At 41.9% G+C, this 18,493-nt stretch overlaps 1 protein-coding gene across 2 annotated transcripts in view; it reads right to left on the bottom strand.

Moving 5' to 3' along the window:
* The window catches only part of FRMD4A (FERM domain containing 4A), an 845,860-nt gene that overhangs the window by 685,589 nt on the left and 141,778 nt on the right, over nucleotides 1-18,493 (bottom strand). For both annotated transcript variants that reach the window (XM_081553514.1, XM_081553513.1), the window contains one exon: nucleotides 9,126-9,250. In XM_081553514.1, coding sequence (XP_081409640.1) covers nucleotides 9,126-9,170 — 45 coding nt within the window. In that variant the 5' untranslated portion in view covers nucleotides 9,171-9,250. The remainder of the gene's footprint in view (nucleotides 1-9,125; nucleotides 9,251-18,493) is intronic.

Genomic DNA, 18,493 nt, shown 5'->3' on the forward strand with positions numbered 1-18,493 from the left:
AGTGAGGCAGGCAGGGACATCAGGAGCCTCCCTGCTCTTGATGCAAAAGTCAGGAACACCTTGAACATTGCAAGGGAAATTTGTGGGAAAGAATTCTCTGACATTATCATGGGTGATGTTGAGGAACATGTAGAAGAGCATAGAGGAACCCTTACCAATAAGAAACTTGAAGACATGCTGAAATCCTCACAGGTGATGATGATGGTGGTGGTGATGCAGAAAATTTTAAGGAGGCAGAGCCATCAATTTGGACACTTGAAAAATTTGAAGCAGACTTTCAACAGGCACAAATGTTTTTAAAGGACATGATTCTTGAGCACAGTCTTTAGATGGAACAAAGTTTCTGTGTCACCAGAGGAATAACAACATTCTTGTAACCACCACTAGATTTGTTTGCTGATGCAAAGGAAATGAAAAAAAAAACCACCTTCCAATAACAATGCTGCTAACTAAAGCATCTGCAACTGTGAAACCTCAGCCTTCGATGCCTGAAGATCCTGAGCCCTCCAACTCCATGGATCCTGACGCCAATACCCCTGACCTCCTCCACAGTGTCAACATCTACCAGGGGAACCCAGTTCTTCCTGTGCAGATGATCCTTCTGACATTCCGTGAGAAGGCTCATGTTAGCTTGATGTCTCACCACTTACCTAGAGCCCATACCTTGTCATCTCACCGCATCCACACTGTAGGCTGCTGCTGCTAAGTTGCTTCAGTCGTGTCCAACTCTGTGCGACCCCATAGACGGCAGCCCACCAGGCTCCGCCGTCCCTGGGATTCTCCAGGCAAGAATAGTGGAGTGGGTTGCCATTTCCTTCTCCAGTGCATGAAAGGGAAAAGTGAAAGTGAGGTCGCTCAGTTGTGTCTGACTCTTAGAGACCCCATGAACTGTAGCCTACCAGGCTCCTCCGTCCATGGGATTTTCCAGGCAAGAGTACTGGAGTGGATCATATAGCAAACATCACCAACACCATCATCATCATGAGGGTTAGCAACAGAAAAAGACCAGGGATTTCCCTGGTGGTCCAGTGGTTAAGAATCTGTAATTCCAAAGCAGAGGGCACAGATTTGCTCCCCAGTCAGAGAACTAAGATCCTACATGTTGCACTGTGCAGCCGAAAAAAAAAAGAGAGAGAGAGGGAGAAGAGTGGGGATTTCGGTTCGTGTGTGTGTATGAGAGAGAGAGAGAGAGAGAATACATTTATATTTTCTATATTTATAATTATATTTTCTATTTGTATTTTAAATATTCTGTTTTATGCTATGTATTTCTCTTTCCGATCATTAAGTGAAAGCAATCCCTAATAATATTACATTGTTGCTGACATGCTCTGTATAGTCAGACCTATGATGTTTATGTCTGTGCTGAACATGCACAGATTTCTTTTCTTGTCATGATTCCCTAAACAATACAGCATAACAACTGTTGACATAGCATTTACATTGTATGAGATCTTATAAGTAACCTAGGGATGATTTAATGTGCATGGCAGGATGTGAGTAGGTTATACTCAAACTCTACACCATTTTATACAGGGAACTTGAGGACCTTTGTTTCCAGTGGGGTACTGGAACCAATCTCCCAGGGATGCTTAGGGATAGTTGGACTTACTGTGCATTAACTTTGGCCCAGGAACAGTGCTAATTACTCTGCCTGCACATCTCATTGAATTATTCCAAATCTGATGTAGTAATAGCTATTATTATCCCACTTTAGTGACGGTAAGACTTGTTCAACACAGCATAAACTATTTAGACAATTGGGGTTTCCCATTTATCTTTTTGAGTGAAACTGAACCTATGATTTAGGGTTCACCAATGCTTTCCCTCCATGGCTAGTTCTGTAGGCTCCTCATAATGGCAAACTAGATGCAATGACCATTGTAATGGACTTCTATTGTTTTTGCCTTGCTACATCCCTTCTCCTCTTACAGAGAGTTCTTTTCGTTTTCAAAACTGCCTTTCCCATTTCATGTGATTCAGGTGGATTTTTCAGCCAATTGACCCACCTCCTTCCTCACCTCAGTTCTAGAGACAGAAGCCAACCTGCTTGATCAAAGAACATATTCCTGGACCCAGTGATTGTTCTAGGAAAAGCCTATTATCCAACAGGGCCAAATAGATGCTAACAGATGAACCTGTTAAGAAAAAAAAAGGTCTTGTTCATTTAGCTTGGTTCACTAACTCCTAAGGACAAATAATCCCAGAGTTGCTGGAGGAAGAATCTTTCAGAGCCTGAAGTCAATGAGAGCAGAGTAGAATTGAGACACAGGGAGAGGCAGAGAAACAGGGTTCTGAGGCCCTCACCCAAAGTCCTTGATCTAGTTTTTCTTGGAGCTGTGTCATTTCTTGGTCTTCCCAATTATACTGGTCAATATCGTCCTCTTTTTGTGATGCTAGTTTGAGTAGGTCTCTGTCACAACCAGAGAGACAGATTTGATGTAAAATGAAAAAATATATATTCAACAAGAATGATCTGAGAGAAGTGATTTGTCTGTCAGTGATTTCAAATTTCATCTTCTGAGAACAGATAAATTTATATATTAAACACTAATGACAAAAATTATTGATATCAATATTTCAGATTTACCCATTAGGAAACCATATCTTAGAAGCTAGACAATTAAGTGTAAGAAGGATTTTAGCTACTGCCTTATACGCAGAGTACATCATGAGAAACGCTGGGCTGGAAGAAACACAAGCTGGAATCAAGATTGCTGGGAGAAATATCAATAACCTCAGATATGCAGATGACACCACCCTTATGGCAGAAACTGAAGAAATAAAGAGCCTCTTGATGAAAGTGAAAGAGGAGAGTGAAAAAGTTGGCTTAAAGCTCAACGTTCAGAAAACTAAGATCATGGCATCTGGTCCCATCACTTCATGGGAAATAGATGGCGAAACAGTGGAAACAGTGTCAGACTTTATTTTGGGGGCTCCAAAATCACTACTTATGGTGATTGCAACCATGAAATTAAAAGACGCTTACTCCTTGGAAGGAAGGTTGTGGCCAACCTAGATAGCATATTTAAAAGCAGAGACATTACTTTGCCAACAAAAGTCCGTCTAGTCAAGGCTATGGTTTTTCCAGGGGTCATATATGGATGTGAGAGTTGGACGGTGAAGAAAGCTGAGTGCCGCAGAATTGATGCTTTTGAACTGTGGTGTTGGAGAAGACTCTTGGGAGTCCCTTGGACTGCAAGGAGATCCAATCAATCCATCCTAAAAGAGATCAATCCTGGGTGTTCATTGGAAGGACTGATGTTGAAGCTAAAACTCCAATACTTTGGCCACCTCATGCGAAGAGTTGACTCATTGGAAAAGACCCTAACGCTGGGTACGATTGGGGGCAGGAGGAGAAGGGGACGACAGAGGATGAGATGGTTGGATGGCATCACCGACTCGATGGACATGGGTTTGGGTAGACTCTGGGAGTTGGTGATGGACAGAGAGGCCTGGCGTGCTGCAATTCATGGGGTCGTAAAGAGTCAGACACGACTGAGCGACTGAACTGAACTGAACTAGATGTAACAATGACATGACATTTCCCAGACACTTTGCATAATTATTCTACTGTAAACCAGAAAGATAAATGAACCAGTCACACCTGTAGACTACAACATCCAGGGTCCCCATCCCAGGCCCCATGCTTAGATGGTCCCATTTCATATACAATGCTTTAGATGGCTATATTTTGTATTATTCCTTGAATTTCCATAAAGGTTGTCAGTATCACATTTTCAAACTTATGAGTTAGCCATCATAGAAACCTGGGTAATATTTCAATTTCATGTTCGGCAAGTCATTTAAACTTCTCTGAGTCTCAGCTTCATCATATAAAAGAAAGATATAGTGCTTGTCCCACTTGAATTGCAGGGGACATCTGATAAGACAATAAATGCAAAAGCACTTTGAAAAACATAAGGATTATTATTGTTAACTAAGAGCAAGATTTCTCAAGGCAGAGCTCAATTTTATTCTATGCCATTTACCAACTGGCATCTGGTGAAAATCTGTGGTCTTGTCAGAAATTCTGAATAGATACGTGTCACTGGTCAAATTTAGGTGAAAATTAGGCTTATATAGTCAAAGCTATGGTTTTTCTAGTAGTCATGCACAGATTTGAGAGTTAGACCATAAGGAAAGCTCAGCACCAAAGAACTAATGCTTTCGAATTGTGATGCTAGAGAAGATTCTTGAGAGTCCCTTGGACTGCAAGGAGATCAAACCGGTCAACCCAAAGGAAATCAACCTTGAATATTCATTGGAGGGACTGATGCTGAAGCTGAAGTGTCAATATTTTGGCCACCTGATGTGAAGAGCTGACTCATTGGAAAAGACCCTGATGCTGGAAAAAGACAGAAGGCAAAAGGAGAAGAGGGCAGCAGAGGATGAGATGGTTAGATAATATCACCAACTCACTGGACATGGATCTGAGCAAACTCCAGGAGATAGTGAAGGACAGGGAAGCCTGGCATGCTGTAGTCCATGGGGTCACAAAGAGTCAGACACAACTTAGTGACTGAACAACAACAAATAGAACTAGAACTTAAGTCACACCCCAATCTACTCTACTGACCATGTAACCCTTTGCTACCTATAGCCACTCTATGCAAACCAGTTGATTTTCCATTGTCCAAACACAATATAGATTGAGTGTAATTCCATCACTCTCCTCACCTCAAATATGCTCTCTTAACACATTGATTCCTCAACACTATACCTAACTTAATCAGTTCCTCCATTCTGACAATCAGTGTACCCCAGGGCTTTTGGAACTCAGCACACCCCAGAGCTCACTTGGTAATGGTTATGCACTGTATTATTACAGTTCTTATGTCATTCTCTGAAGTCATCCTGTGAATGCCTAATACAGTCTCCTCATGTCTCTATCTTGTCTCTCCAATTAGATTGTAAGTCCACTAAAGCCAGTAATCAGTTTTTATTCTTTTTGGACAGAGCATATACTCAGCAAATAATTTTTGGTTAATTAAAAAGAAAATGTCCAACTAAAGAAAATGGTTGAAGATAGAAGTGTCTATAATGAAATGAAATGAGAACAATAAAGCTACAGGACAGCAGATTATCAACTGGAATCTATTAAAAACAAACCAAGGAGTGATTCTATTAGAGAGAATTTCAGAAATATGAAATCAAATTTTTATAATGGAAAGAACCTGCTGGATAGTCTAATTCACACTCTTCATTCATTGAGAATAACCACCTGCTAATTCATCTGACTTATGAATTAGACTTTTTACATATTTAATTTTCCTATTGTAAAATGTGACTCTTAGAATGGAAATTTCTTAGAAACAGAGTCCAAGAGAATGGGACCTTGAAAACACAGCAAGACTTTGATGGATATAAAAATACTTCATTTGGCTAGAGTCAAACCAGATATCTTGAGTCATACTTGTGGCATACCACTTTTTGATTTTACATGTCTACATGGAAAAGAATAATGATAACCAGGAAGACAGGATTACCCACCAAGAAATGTGGAAAATTCAGAAGGGCTCCAAGGTAAGGCCCCCTCTTGTGGGCCTGACCCAAAGTGTCAGAAGATCCTGGTGGCCAGTTTCTCAAGCTTTGAAATGGTAACAGAGCACTGGCTTAAGAGTCAGAGGACCTCAATTTTGAGACTTTGCACCATCAATTTCTGATGTGTGACCACTGACAGGTCCTCAAATTCCGATTATCAATTTTGTCTTAAAAATAAAATTATTGAAGGGATTATATGAGATAATAAAGACACTTTGCTTGCAGAAAAGCCTGATGCGCATTATTGACAAGCTGGCTAATTTACATTAAAATAATTTTAATCAGTGTCTGAGCTTTCAGAATCTCAAAGCTAAAACATCTTAAAGCCATCTTGGCAGCCCCTTGGTTGTGTATCTCTATACTGTCGCTACAAAATAATCAATGAATCCCCGGCTTTAGTGTGTTCCAAACTCACATGACTTCAGCAAATGACACACAGCCAAGAGCTTCCTGTTCTACAATTATTCACATCAGGCTGAAAGCTCCTAACAGTGTGACAAACGCATATCTTTTCTTGCTTCCCAAGTTTTCTGCAAAGATGGGCTTTTCCACAGCATGGGAGACTGTCCCCACCACCAGCACCCATCCTCTCCAAGATCACCCTTCATTGGTTGGTGAGGTCCTTCATCTTGTGTGGAATCTCATCACCCACCACAGTACAACCCAGAACCCCACCCAGATGTCCAAACCCAGCCCCAGGTTACAAAAGCAACTAGGCACTTCTCAAACAGTATAAATCAGGCTTCCATGGGGTAGGACTCCTGAGAGCAGAATGTGAATGAATCCTAATGCTTACCCATTCCAGAAAATAGTATGAAACATACTTGCCCTGGCATAAAAGCCATGGGAACACACTTCCAAAAGCACTATTGTTCACGTGCTAAAGGAGCAAATAAGACACGATGCTGAATAAAGCATTAGGAGCCCTATTCTAAATATTTAATACTATTCCGAGGGGTCTAAAATCATGTCTAACAGAGCGGTAAAGAATCCTGGTGATGAGCATAACCCCTTCAATTTAGACTCCTTCAAATTAAGGCACAGAGAGGGGAAACGACATACCCAGGATCACCCAGTGAATGGTAGAGCTGGGAACAGAACACAGGATTCTCTACCTCTAGACTCTGCTGCCATTTCCACTGCCAAATAAACATCTTCTGCCCTGAATCATTTAGAGGCTACACTGAATATAACCTCTGGCCGCCTCCTTATCCAAAAGCAATGGGCGTGGACATATGTTCCCCCTTTCTCCCCTCACCCTTGGGATTCCCTGCAGCCCAGTGACTCCAAGACACAGAACCAAAATTGCAATCAGGCATCCTGATATTGACCTTCCCCCAGATTGGGTGTTTGAGGGAGGCTCCCACTCTTGATCTTACAGCATGCTTCTTCCCTCAGTCATTGAGCACTCCATAAATACTGGGAACTGATTGGCTGATTGATTAACTAATAAATTATAATGTTTATAGTTTCCTTCCTCAACTCACAGCCAAAGCAACTCTGCTAAACGGCCTCTTTTCCTTCTTTCTTTCCTCTGGACTTGCTTATAATTTTTGAGACTCATCATGTAGTTGGTCAGGGAAATAATTCCTTTAAGGCTTTACCCATAAAGATGAAAAAAAGCAGTGAAGTCCATAGGGGAAAATTCCCATGAACAACACATGAACCAGAAAACATGCATTGACTCCGATTACACACAATGCTCCAGGGTTTTCTAATCTAATGGTCCATCACGGTGTCAAGAGCTATTTCCCCTTGCTTCCGAATGAGAAGTGCACACAGTCCTTTAATCTGGGCAGGAGGTGAGTGCTGGGGAGAGATCTGAGGGCAGAGGCTGCTGACAAAGAGAGGATCAAGTCTGAGCTGCAGAGACCTCCGGGTTGGTGACTGTAATATCTGGGAGCCCCAGAAACAGGAGAACCTGACTGTGTCTGTATCAGAAGTAGCTAGACCAGGATGTTGAGCTGTTTGGGTACCAAAGATGCAACCTTAGGGCTCCCAGTAAAACAGACACATATCCCAGTGCTCAGAAGCCCAGGAGAGAATTCAGAACAGAAATCTGGAGGCAAGCAGGCCATTTCTCAAGAACATGTTTGTGCTTTGCATTAGCACAATACAGAATTTATTTTTGTATTATTTAAAAAATATCAGATAATATACATGTGCATACCAGCATGTGAGTGTGCACACCTCTACTTTTCTGGCATATAACCCAGACTCTTAGTTTCCTGGGAGTCCCCTGGTCCTCACAGTTACTGCCACTTCAGTGCCTGCCACGGTCACAAACACTCAAAATCCCTACCATCCACTTCTGTGGCCATGGGTAGATGATGGAGGCTATAGCATCACCAAACAATAGAATTTATGAGGGAAGGAAAATGTATAAAGGGTAATTTCTCCAGAAAACAACTTTCAGTCTTTCCCATCCTTCTCCCCCAGTGACATCAGAAGCCAGCAGAGGCTCATGAGATCTCAATTATTTCAAGTACCTCTGTGGCCTAAACCACATTTGGGATAATTCAGAACCACGGGATCTGTCTCCTAGTTTGACCTGGCTCACCACTCAGGAGACAGGCTCCCAGCCCGCTCATCTTTCAAGCAGCCTTAACAAACTCCCCAGGTCTCCAAAAGCAGCATCTCCCCTTCTCCATCGGAAAGGAGAGCTCAATGCACACAGCAGAAGTACTTATGCTTTGTGTGTAAAATCTCCCATGTCACTGTGACATCCATTCGCACACCCAGCTTAATGTGGGCTGCTTCCATCAGCATCCTCAGGGCATGTGGGCTACTTGGTGAGGAGGAGGGTGGAGCCACAGGACAGTAACTGAACCCTGAACCCAGCGTCCAGCAAAAGGTCAATAGAGTAAAAACAAGGCAATGCCACTGACCTTGTTTGTTTAAATATGCTAAGAGCAGAGTCTTTCTTAACATAATAGAAATCACAGAGCAGCTGAAAGTAGGTCAGTGATCCATACAGAGCTTGCCACGGTCTCCTCAATTGTGGTTGGGAGATAAGCTTTCTCCAGCTCTGCAGCCCAAGTGCCACAAAAGGCCATAAGCCAACCCCATGGGCTGTTTTTATGGGGAAATCTGAGTAGACACATGGGCACCTGGAATGAAAGGCCTATTCTATCACCCTATGGGCAAAAAATTGCATGGTTGCCAGGAGAAGATATAAACAAACAAACAAACAAACCTGATTACCTCAATTTAGATTGAAAAAAAAAAAAGACGTGTTGGGGGGTAGGGAGAGGATGCTGAGATCCAAGGGGAGGCGTTGGTGGGAATCTATTTCCAGAGGCTCTCAGCACCTGTTTGCAAACTCATCTCTCAAAATAGCATTAAGCAACAAGTTTCTATAATGGCAAATCTAAGGCTTCTTCTCCCTGGAAGTGCTTTGTCATGGCTGAGACTCTTTACCCAAGAAATCATTTCAGAACAGCGTGTGGGATAAAGCAGAGATTTTGAACATGTCTGCAGCTACTGAAGCAGCAGGAGCAGCAGCCCACGGTGTGTGGTGTGTGATGCAGAGAGGCTGGAGCTGGGCGCTGCCCGGGCCCCACCTCCTCTCGAGCACTCACCATCAGCAGGCTGAGAGCAGAGTCTGGCACCAGCTGCACTGCCATGGTCTCCGATTCCCATGCACGAACCTCCTGCACACTCAGTTCGCCTGGGCCCTGGGCAACTGCAGAGCATCCACAGAAACCTACAGCAAAACAGCAAAAAATTCAGACTCAGGTGCAAAAGGGCTCGAGACACTGAGTGGCCACATTTCACGTGGGGTGGCAGGGGAGGTCAGGGGGATGTTGGCAAGAAGGGGTAGGAATTCTGCTTAAGGAGAGAGAGGGAAAAAAGAGGAAAAATAGGAAGCTGCAGGTTTTTTAAAATGTGAACCCTGCCTAGCTTCCCTAAGCCATACAAGCACAGAAGCCACATCAGACACAAATATAAAAGCTGAGATGTTTCACTGGCACCTGAGCCTAGGCAGCAACTCTTCTTTTAACTGACGATTAAAATAAAACATTTCCTATTGCAGATAAATCAGGCAGCCCGAATAACCTCCCCTCCCCGCCTTCTCTGCATCTCTCAGCAATTCTGCTGCATAAACAAGCTGGATGTCAACCTACCGCTCGCAGTCTGGTCAGAGTCTTCTTTCCTGCAGAAAGGTGTGTTCCCTTTTGCAAAATCAAGTCTCTGGGAGCAAGAGAGCAGAGGCTGACCATGAGCATCAGGCAGTCACTGGAGATGAGCAGATGCTCTCACCAGAACCAAGCAGGAAGTCAGTTATGAACTGACCCCTTCCACCATCCCCAAATCTACTTTTCCTCCCCAAGTAGACAGGCAAGCCGAGTTCCCCGTGGGGCTAATATACTTCTGAGGGCCATGTAATTACAGTGCCTGTTCTGTGAGCGTTCTGATCTCCCTGCCTGCACCACATGTACACGGCAGACAGACACCCTCTCTACCTCTCTCTCCCTCCCTCCCTCCCTGCCTCCCTCCCTTCTTTCCCTCCCATCTCTCCACCAGGCTGCCTGTTAGGAATTTTGAAGGAGACTTTCTATCCTAGGGAGGCTTGGAAGGATAATTTGTAGCCAGGGACAGTGCCTAAGACAAAAAAACAAATTAGCCTTGAAAATCATATCATGCAGCATTTTCCTGGGAAGACGTCAATGTAAAAAAAAAAAGGAGTCGGCCCAGGCTTATTATATAAAGGCTTCTCAGAGTCAAAGATTTAACAAAATTAAAGCATCTTTTTTTCTTTTTTATGAGCACTGCCAAGTTTATATCTTCTTCTGGAGTCTACCTTTTCAACTAAAAATAGTAATTACTAATACTTCTGGCAAGTTTCTCATGCCCTTTTCTGATTTCTCCCTTTATTCACCTGCTGTAATGACTGCAAAAATTCTTTGGAACTAACTACATAGTATGAAGTATAGGAACATGGAAATCAATTTTCTAAATAAAAATTGGGGGAAAGAAATCAATAACCTTTAAATGTTCCTATGGATGAGTATAGCTGTTTCCCCTACATAATTTACACTTTCAAAAGCATTTATTTGATCATCACAGTGCTTGGCACAAAGTAAGTGCTCAGAAATATTAATGGAGTGAATGAAAAGTTTCTTCTCATATGGTGATCCAATGGGTCAAAACTCTCTTCCATATTGTTGGATTGGATTCTAATGTCCTTGACCTTGAGAACGCCTGAGAATCAATCCCCACTGTCAGGTGCTTGAAAATTCACAGTATGATCTGAGTGTGGCTTTGCACTGAGCTGCAGAACATTTTCAGAGAAGGCAATGGCACCTCACTCCATTACTCTTGCCTGGAAAATCCCATAGACGGAGGAGCCTGGTAGGCTACAGTCCATGGGGTCGCTAAGAGTCGGACACGACTGAGCGACTTCACTTTCACTTTTCCCTTTCATGCACTGGAGAAGGAAATGGCAACCCACTCCAGTATTCTTGCCTGGAGAATCCCAGGGACGGCGGAGCCTGATGGGCTGCCGTCTATGGGGTCACAGAGTCGGACACGACTGAAGCGACTTAGCAGCAGCAGCAGCAGAACATTTTAGATTTGTTGTTGGGTTCCATAAAAGAAGTTTAAATTAACCATAATAACAGTAATGATTTAAGGAACATATTTACGGGTTCTCTTAACCTTGTGGATGGGTTGCTAATTGTATTCAACTCATCGTTGCTGAGTACCTACTACGTGCTGTATTCTGTGATAGGCTTTGCAGAAGGTACAAAACTCAATTATAATCTCTCCCCTCAAGGGGCTTTTCATCTGGTAGATGTGATGATATCCAAGAATCATTTATGAGACAAGACAATCTGTGATAAATGCTATAAAGTGACCTAAAAACAGTCCAGGCATCACAGAGCAGAGAGAGTTTACTTTTAGCTTCAAGAATGTCATTGTTTTTGAGTTGGAATTTAAGGAAATACATAGAACTTCTTTTTTATGACTTTTAGTTTATGATTCCATGTGGATTACATACTAGGAAATTATAGAAAGCATAAGGAAAAAAGTAACTATTGTCGCTATTGCAGCTGGTGGACAAGGGCAGAGGAATTGTGTATCCCACAGTGGGCCCAGTCTGAGGAGTTCCTGGTATGGAGAAGCCCCGGTCACCTGAGGGTGAGAGACTGCATGTCAGCCACCAATACTAGACCTCAGCACACCTGCCTTCCTCTCTCCTTACTTTGCTCAGAAAGCCTCACCCTGAGTCCCTGCCATAGAAAGAATCTAGAAAATAGATCCAGCAGCATGTCTCAAGTGTGAGAACATTATTGGGATATGTCATCTCAGGGTAACAAGAGTGAAGGAGATGGGAGGGGATGAGAGTAGATACCACGTGGTACCTTTACAGCTGGTCACAGTACAGATGCTCAGTAGTGAGGCATGGAGACCAGACAGACGTAGGACTTTATTCCCTGGGATAGTCCTTCAAAGAGTGGGAGAGGGAGGTTACCAGCCTTCTCCTGTCCATCAGCTGACTCTTGTTGGCTAAATGGGCTGTACAGGTCATGAACTCCCCTACATTTCAGAGTTTCAGCTGACCTCCAGGTAGCCATCCACATAACATAAATGCATAACATGCAAGCCCAGAAATGAAAGGACATCCTTCATGTTTGTGGGTCAGTCAAATGGGACCTGGGCACCGGGGCTGCTAAGGGTCCTTCCTCAGTGTATGTGATAGAAGCTGGCTCAAAGTCTGGCCCACATTCTGGAGGAGGCTGGGATGGCTGGCCGTGCTAGGAAGTGAAATGACAGTGACAGCAGCTGGGCTCCCCACTAAGCAAAGAGCTAAATGCCAGAGGCCATGATAGGGGCCAAGCAAGTTCAGGAGCTGCAAAAACTGGGTCTGGTGAAAGTGTATATGTTTACATAACTTTCAATATCAAGAGTTATAGCCTCCATGCAACATTTCCTGACTTTTCCATTTGAGCATTCAAATCTGTTTCATTTGTACAACATTTTTTTATTTTTTAAAAAATTTTAATTGGATAAGAGCAATTGGAATAGAGCAATAATAGCAATTTTAATTGCTTTACCATCTTTTTAAAATTTATTTTTATTGAAGAATAATTGCTTTACAGAATTTTATTGTGTTCTGTCAAATCTGAACATGAATCAGTCATAGATACACATATATCCCCTCCCTTTAGAAACTCTCTCCCATCTCCTGCCCCATTCCACCCCTCTAGATTGACACACAGCCACTATTTGAGTTTCCTGAGCCATACAGCAAATTCTCGTTGACTATCTATTTTACATATGGTAATGTAAGATTCCATGTTACTCTTTCCATACATCTCACCCTCTCCTCCTCTCTCCCCATGTCCATAAGTCTATTTTCTATGCCTGCTTTTACATTGCTACCCTGTAAATAAATTCTTCAGTACCATTTTTCTAGATTCCGTATATATGTGTTCAGTACAGTTCAGTTGCTCAGTTGTGTCCGACTCTTTGAGACCCCATGGAGTGCAGCACACCAGGCCTTCCTGTTCATCACCAACTCCAGAGCTGACTCAAACTCATGTCCTTTGACTCAGCAATGCCATCCAACCATCTCATCCTCTGTTGTCCCCTTCTCATGCCTTCAATCTTTCCCAGCATCAGGGTCTTTTCCAATGAGTCAGCTCTTCCCATCAGGTGGCCAAAGTATTGGAGTTTCAGCTTCAACATCAGTCCTTCCAGTGAACACCCAGGACTGATCTCTTTTAGGATGGACTGGATGGATCTCCTTGCAGTCCAAGGGACTCTCAAGAGTCCTCTCCAACACCACAGTTCAAAAGCATCAATTCTTCGGCACTCAGCTTTCTTCACCGTCCAACTCTCACATCCATACATGACTACTGGAACAACCATAGCCTTGACTAGACGGACCTTTGTTGGCAAAATAATGTCTCTGCTTTTTAATATACTGTCTAGATTGGTCATAACTTTCCTTCCAAGGAGTAAGTGTCTTTTAATTTCATGGCTAGAGTCACCGCCTGCAGTGATTTTGGAGCCCAAAAAATAAAGTCAGCCACTGTTTGCACTGTTTCCCCATCTATTTGCCATTAAATGATGGGACCAGATGCCATGATCTTAGTTTTCTGAATATTGAGCTTTAAGCCAACTTTTTCACTCACCTGTTTCACTTTCATCAAGAGGCTCTTTAGTTCTTCTTCATTTTCTGCCACAACGGTGGTGTCATCCACATATCTGAGGTTATTGATATTTCTCCTGGCAGTCTTGATTCCAGCTTGTGCTTCATTCAGCCCAGTATTTCTCGTGATGTACTCTGCATATAAGTTAAATAAGCAGGATGACAATATACAGCCTTGACGTACTCCTTTTCCTATTTGAAACCAGTCTGTTGTTCCATGTCCAGTTCTAATTGTTGCTTCCTCACCTGTATACAGATTTCTCAAGAGAAAGGTCAGGTGGTCTGGTATTCCCAACTCTTTCAAAATTTTCCACAGTTTATTGTGATGCACACACTCAAAGGCTTTGGCATAGTCAATAAAGCAGAAATAGATGTTTTTCTGGAACTCTCTTGCTTTTTCGATGATACAGTGATGTTGGCAATTTGATCTCTGGTTCCTCTGCCTTTTCTAAAAACTGCTTGAACATCTGGAAGTTCACGGTTCATGTATTGCTGAAGCCTAGCTTGGAGAATTTTGAGCATTACATTATTAGCATATGAGATGAGTGCAATTGTGCGGTAGTTTGAGCATTCTTTGGCATTGCCTTTCTTTGGGATTGGAATGAAAATTGACCTTTTCCAGTCCTGTGGCCACTGCTGAGTTTTCCAAATTTGCTAGCATATTGAGTGTAGCACTTTCATAGCATCATCTTTTAGGATTTGAAATGGAGCTACTGGAATTCCTTCACCTCCACTAGCTTTGTTCGTAGTGATGCTTCCTATGGCCCACTTGACTTCACATTCCAGGATGTCTGGCTCTAGGTGAGTGATCACACCATCGTGATTATCTGTGTTGTGAAGATCTTTTTTGTACAGTTCTTCTGTGTGTTCTTGCCACCTCTTCTTAATATCTTCTGCTTCTGTTAGGTCCATACCATTTCTGTCCTTTATCGAGACCATCTTTGCATGAAATGTTCCCTTGGTATCTCTAATTTTCTTGAGGAGATCTCTAGTCTTTCCCATTCTGTTGTTTTCCTCTATTTCTTTCCATTGATTGCTGAGGAAGACTTTCTTATCTCTCCTTGCTATTCTTTGGAAGTCTGCATTCAGATGGGAATATCTTTCCTTTTCACTTTTGCTTTTCGCTTCTCTTCTTTTCACAGCTATTTGTAAGGCCTCTTCAGACAGCCATTTTGCTTTTTTGCATTTCTTTTCCATGGGGACGGTCTTGATCCCTGTCTCCCGTACAATGTCACGAACCTCTGTCCATACTTCATCAGGCACTCTGTCTATCAGATCTAATCCCTTAAATCTATTTCTCACTTCCACTGTATAATCATAAGGGATTTGATTTAGATCATACCTGAATGGTCCCATGGTTTTCCCTACTTTCTTCAATTGAAGTCTGAATTTGGCAAAAAGGAGTTCATGATCTGAGCCACAGTCAGCTCCCGGTCTTGTTTTTGCTGACTGTATAGAGCTTCTCCAACTTTGGCTGCAAAGAATATAAACAATCTAATTTCGGTGTTGACCATCTGGTGATGTCCATGTGTAGGGTCTTCTCTTGTGTTGTTGGAAGAGGGTGTTTGCTAGGACCAGTGTGTTCTCTTGGCAAAACTTTATTATCCTTTGCCCTGCTTCATTCTGTACTCCAAGGCCAAATTTGCCTGTTATGCCAGGTGTTTCTTGACTTCCTACTTTTGCATTCCAGTCCCCTATAATGAAAAGGACATCTTTTTTGGGTGTTAGTTCTAAAAGGTCCTGTAGGTCTTCATAGAACCGTTCAACTTCAGCTTCATTGGCATTAATGGTTGGGGCATAGGCTTGGATTACTGTGATACTGAATGGTTTACCTTGGAAACAGAGGTCATTCTGTAGTTTTTGAGATTGCATCCAAGTACTGCAAAAGTACTTACTTTTGTTGGCTATGGTTTTTCCAGTGGTCATGTATGGATGTGAGAGTTGGACTATAAAGAAATATGAGCACCAAAGAATTGATCCTTTTGAATTGTGGTGCTGGATAAGACTCTTGAGAGTCCCTTGGACTGCAAGGAGATCCAACCAGTCCATTGTAAAGGAGATCAGACCTGAATGTTCATTGAAAGGACTGATGTTGAAGCTGAAACTCCATTACTTTGGCCACCTGATGAGAAGAGCTGACTCATTGGAAAAGACCCTGATGTTGGGAAAGATTGAAGGCAGGAGGAGAAGGGGACAACAGAGGATGAGATGGTTGGATTGTATCACCAACTCAATGGAGATGAGTTTAAGTAGACCCCGGGAGTTGGTGATGGACAGGGAGGACTGGCATGCTGTGGTCCATGGGGTCACAAAGAGTCAGACACGACTGAGCAACTGAACTGAACTGAACTGAACTGAAATGGTTGATAGAATTCTTCTGTGAAGCCATCTGGTCCCGGGCTTTTGTTTTGGGGGAGATTTTTGATCACCGCTTCAATTTCAGTGCTTGTAATTGGGTTGTTCATAATTTCCATTTCTTCTTGGTTCTGCCTTGGAAAATTGAACTTTTCTAAAAATCTGTCCATTTCTTCCAGGTTATCCATTTTATTACCATAGAGTTGTTCATAATACTCTCTTATAATCCTTCGTGTTTCTGCATTGTCTGTTGTAACCTCTCCTTTTCAATTTCTAATTTTGTTGTTTGATTCTTCTCTCTTCTGTTCTTTATGAGTCCAGCTAAATGGTTGCCAATCTTGTCTGTCTTCTCAAAGAACCAGCTTTTAGTTTTATTAATCTTTACTATTGTTTCTTTCATTTCTTTTTCATTTATTTCTGCTCAGATCTTTATGATTTCTTTCCTTCTACTAATTTTGGAAAAGACCCTGATGCTGGGAAAGATTGAGAGCAGGAGAAGAAGGGGACGACAGAGGATGAGATGGCTGGATGGCATCACCGACTCGATGGACATGGGTTTGAGTGGACTTAGGGAGTTAGTGATGGACAGGGAGGCCTGGCGTCCTGCGGTTCATGGGGTCACAAAGAGTCGGACACGACTGAGCGACTGAACGGAACTAACTTTGGGGGTTTTTTCCTTCTTTTTCCAGTTGTTTTAGGTGTAAAGTTAGCTTGTCTATTTGACGTTTTTCTTGTTTCTTGAGGTAGGATTGTATTGCTATAAACTTCCCTCTTAGAACTGCTTTTGCTGCATCCCACAGGTTTTGAGCTGTCGTGTTTTCTTTGGCATTTGTTTCTAGAAATTTTTTGATTTCCCTTTTGATTTCTTCAGTAACCTATTGGTTATTTAGAAATGTCTTGTTTAATCTCCGTGTGTTTGTGTTTCTTAGAGTTGTTTTCTTGTTATTGATATCTAGTCTCATAGCATTGTGGTCAGAGAAGATGCTTGATATGATTCTAATTTTCTTAAATTTACTGAGGTTTGATTTGCGACCCAAGATGTGGTCTATCCTGGAGAATGTTCCATGTGCACTTGAGAAGGTGTATTCTCCTGCATTTGGATGGAATGGCCTGAAGATATCAATGAGATCCATCTCATCTAATGTATCATTTAAGACTTGTGTTTCCATATTAATTTTCTGCTTTGATGATCTGTCCACTGGTGTGAGTGGGGTGTTAAAGTCTCCTACTATTATTGTGTTACGGTCAATTTCTCCTTTCATGTCTGTTAGTGTTTGTCTTATGTATTGAGGTGCTCCTATGTTGGGTGCATAGATATTTATGATTGTTACGTCTTCCTCTTGGACTGATCCCTTGATCATTATGTAGTGTCCTTTCTTATCTCTTGTAATCTTCTTTAATTTAAGGTCTTTTTGTCTGATAGGAGGATTGCTACTCTAGCTTTCTTTTGCTTCCCATTTGCATGGAATATATTTTTCCATCCTCTCACTTTCAGTCTATATGTGTCTTGAGGTCTGAAGTGGGTTTCTTGTAGACAACATATTTATGGGTCTTGTTTTTGTATCCATTCAGCCAGTCTGTGTCTTTTGGTTGGAGCATTTAATCCATTTACATTTAACATAATCATTGATATATGTGTTCCTATTGCCACTTTCTAATTGTTTGGGTTGATTTTGTAGATCTTTTTTCTTCTCTTGTATTTCTTGACTATATAAGTCCCTTTAACATTTGTTGTAAAGCTGGTTTGGTGGTACTGAATTCTCTTAACTTTTGCTTGTCTGAAAAGCTTTTTATTTCTCCATCAATTTTGAATGAGATCCTTGCTGGGTACAGTAATCTTGGCTGTAGATTTTTCCCTTTTCAGTATTTTAAATATATCCTGCCATTCCCTTCTGGCCTGCAGAGTTTCTGCTAAAAGATCAGCTGTTAAGTGTATGGGGTTTCCCATGTATGTTACTTGTTGCTTCTCCCTTGCTGCTTTTAATATTCTTTCTTTGTGTTTAGTCTTTGTTAGTTTGATTAGTATGTGTCTTGGCATGTTTCTCCTTGGGTTTATCTTATATGGGACTTCTTGTGCCTCTTGAATTTGATTATTTCCTTTTCCATGTTGGAGAAATTTTCAACTATAATCTCTTCAAAAATTTTCTCATACCTTTTCTTTTTCTCTTCTTCTTCTGGGACCCCCATAATTTGAACGTTGGTGCGTTTGATATGGTCCCAGAGGTCTCTGAAACTATCCTCAGTTCTTTTCATTCTTTTAACTTTATTCTGCTCTTCAGAAGTTATTTCAACCATTTTATCTTCCAACTCACTGATTCATTCTTCTGCTTCAGATATTCTGCTATTGATTCCTTCTAGACTATTTTTAATTTTAGTAGTTGTGTTGTTTGTCTCTGTATGTTTATTCTTTAATTCTTCTAGGTCTTTGTTAAT

The sequence above is a fragment of the Giraffa tippelskirchi genome, chromosome 13 (genome assembly GCF_054371585.1).
Source record: "Giraffa tippelskirchi isolate mGirTip1 chromosome 13, T2T-mGirTip1v1.2.pri, whole genome shotgun sequence".
NCBI lineage: Eukaryota > Metazoa > Chordata > Mammalia > Artiodactyla > Giraffidae > Giraffa > Giraffa tippelskirchi.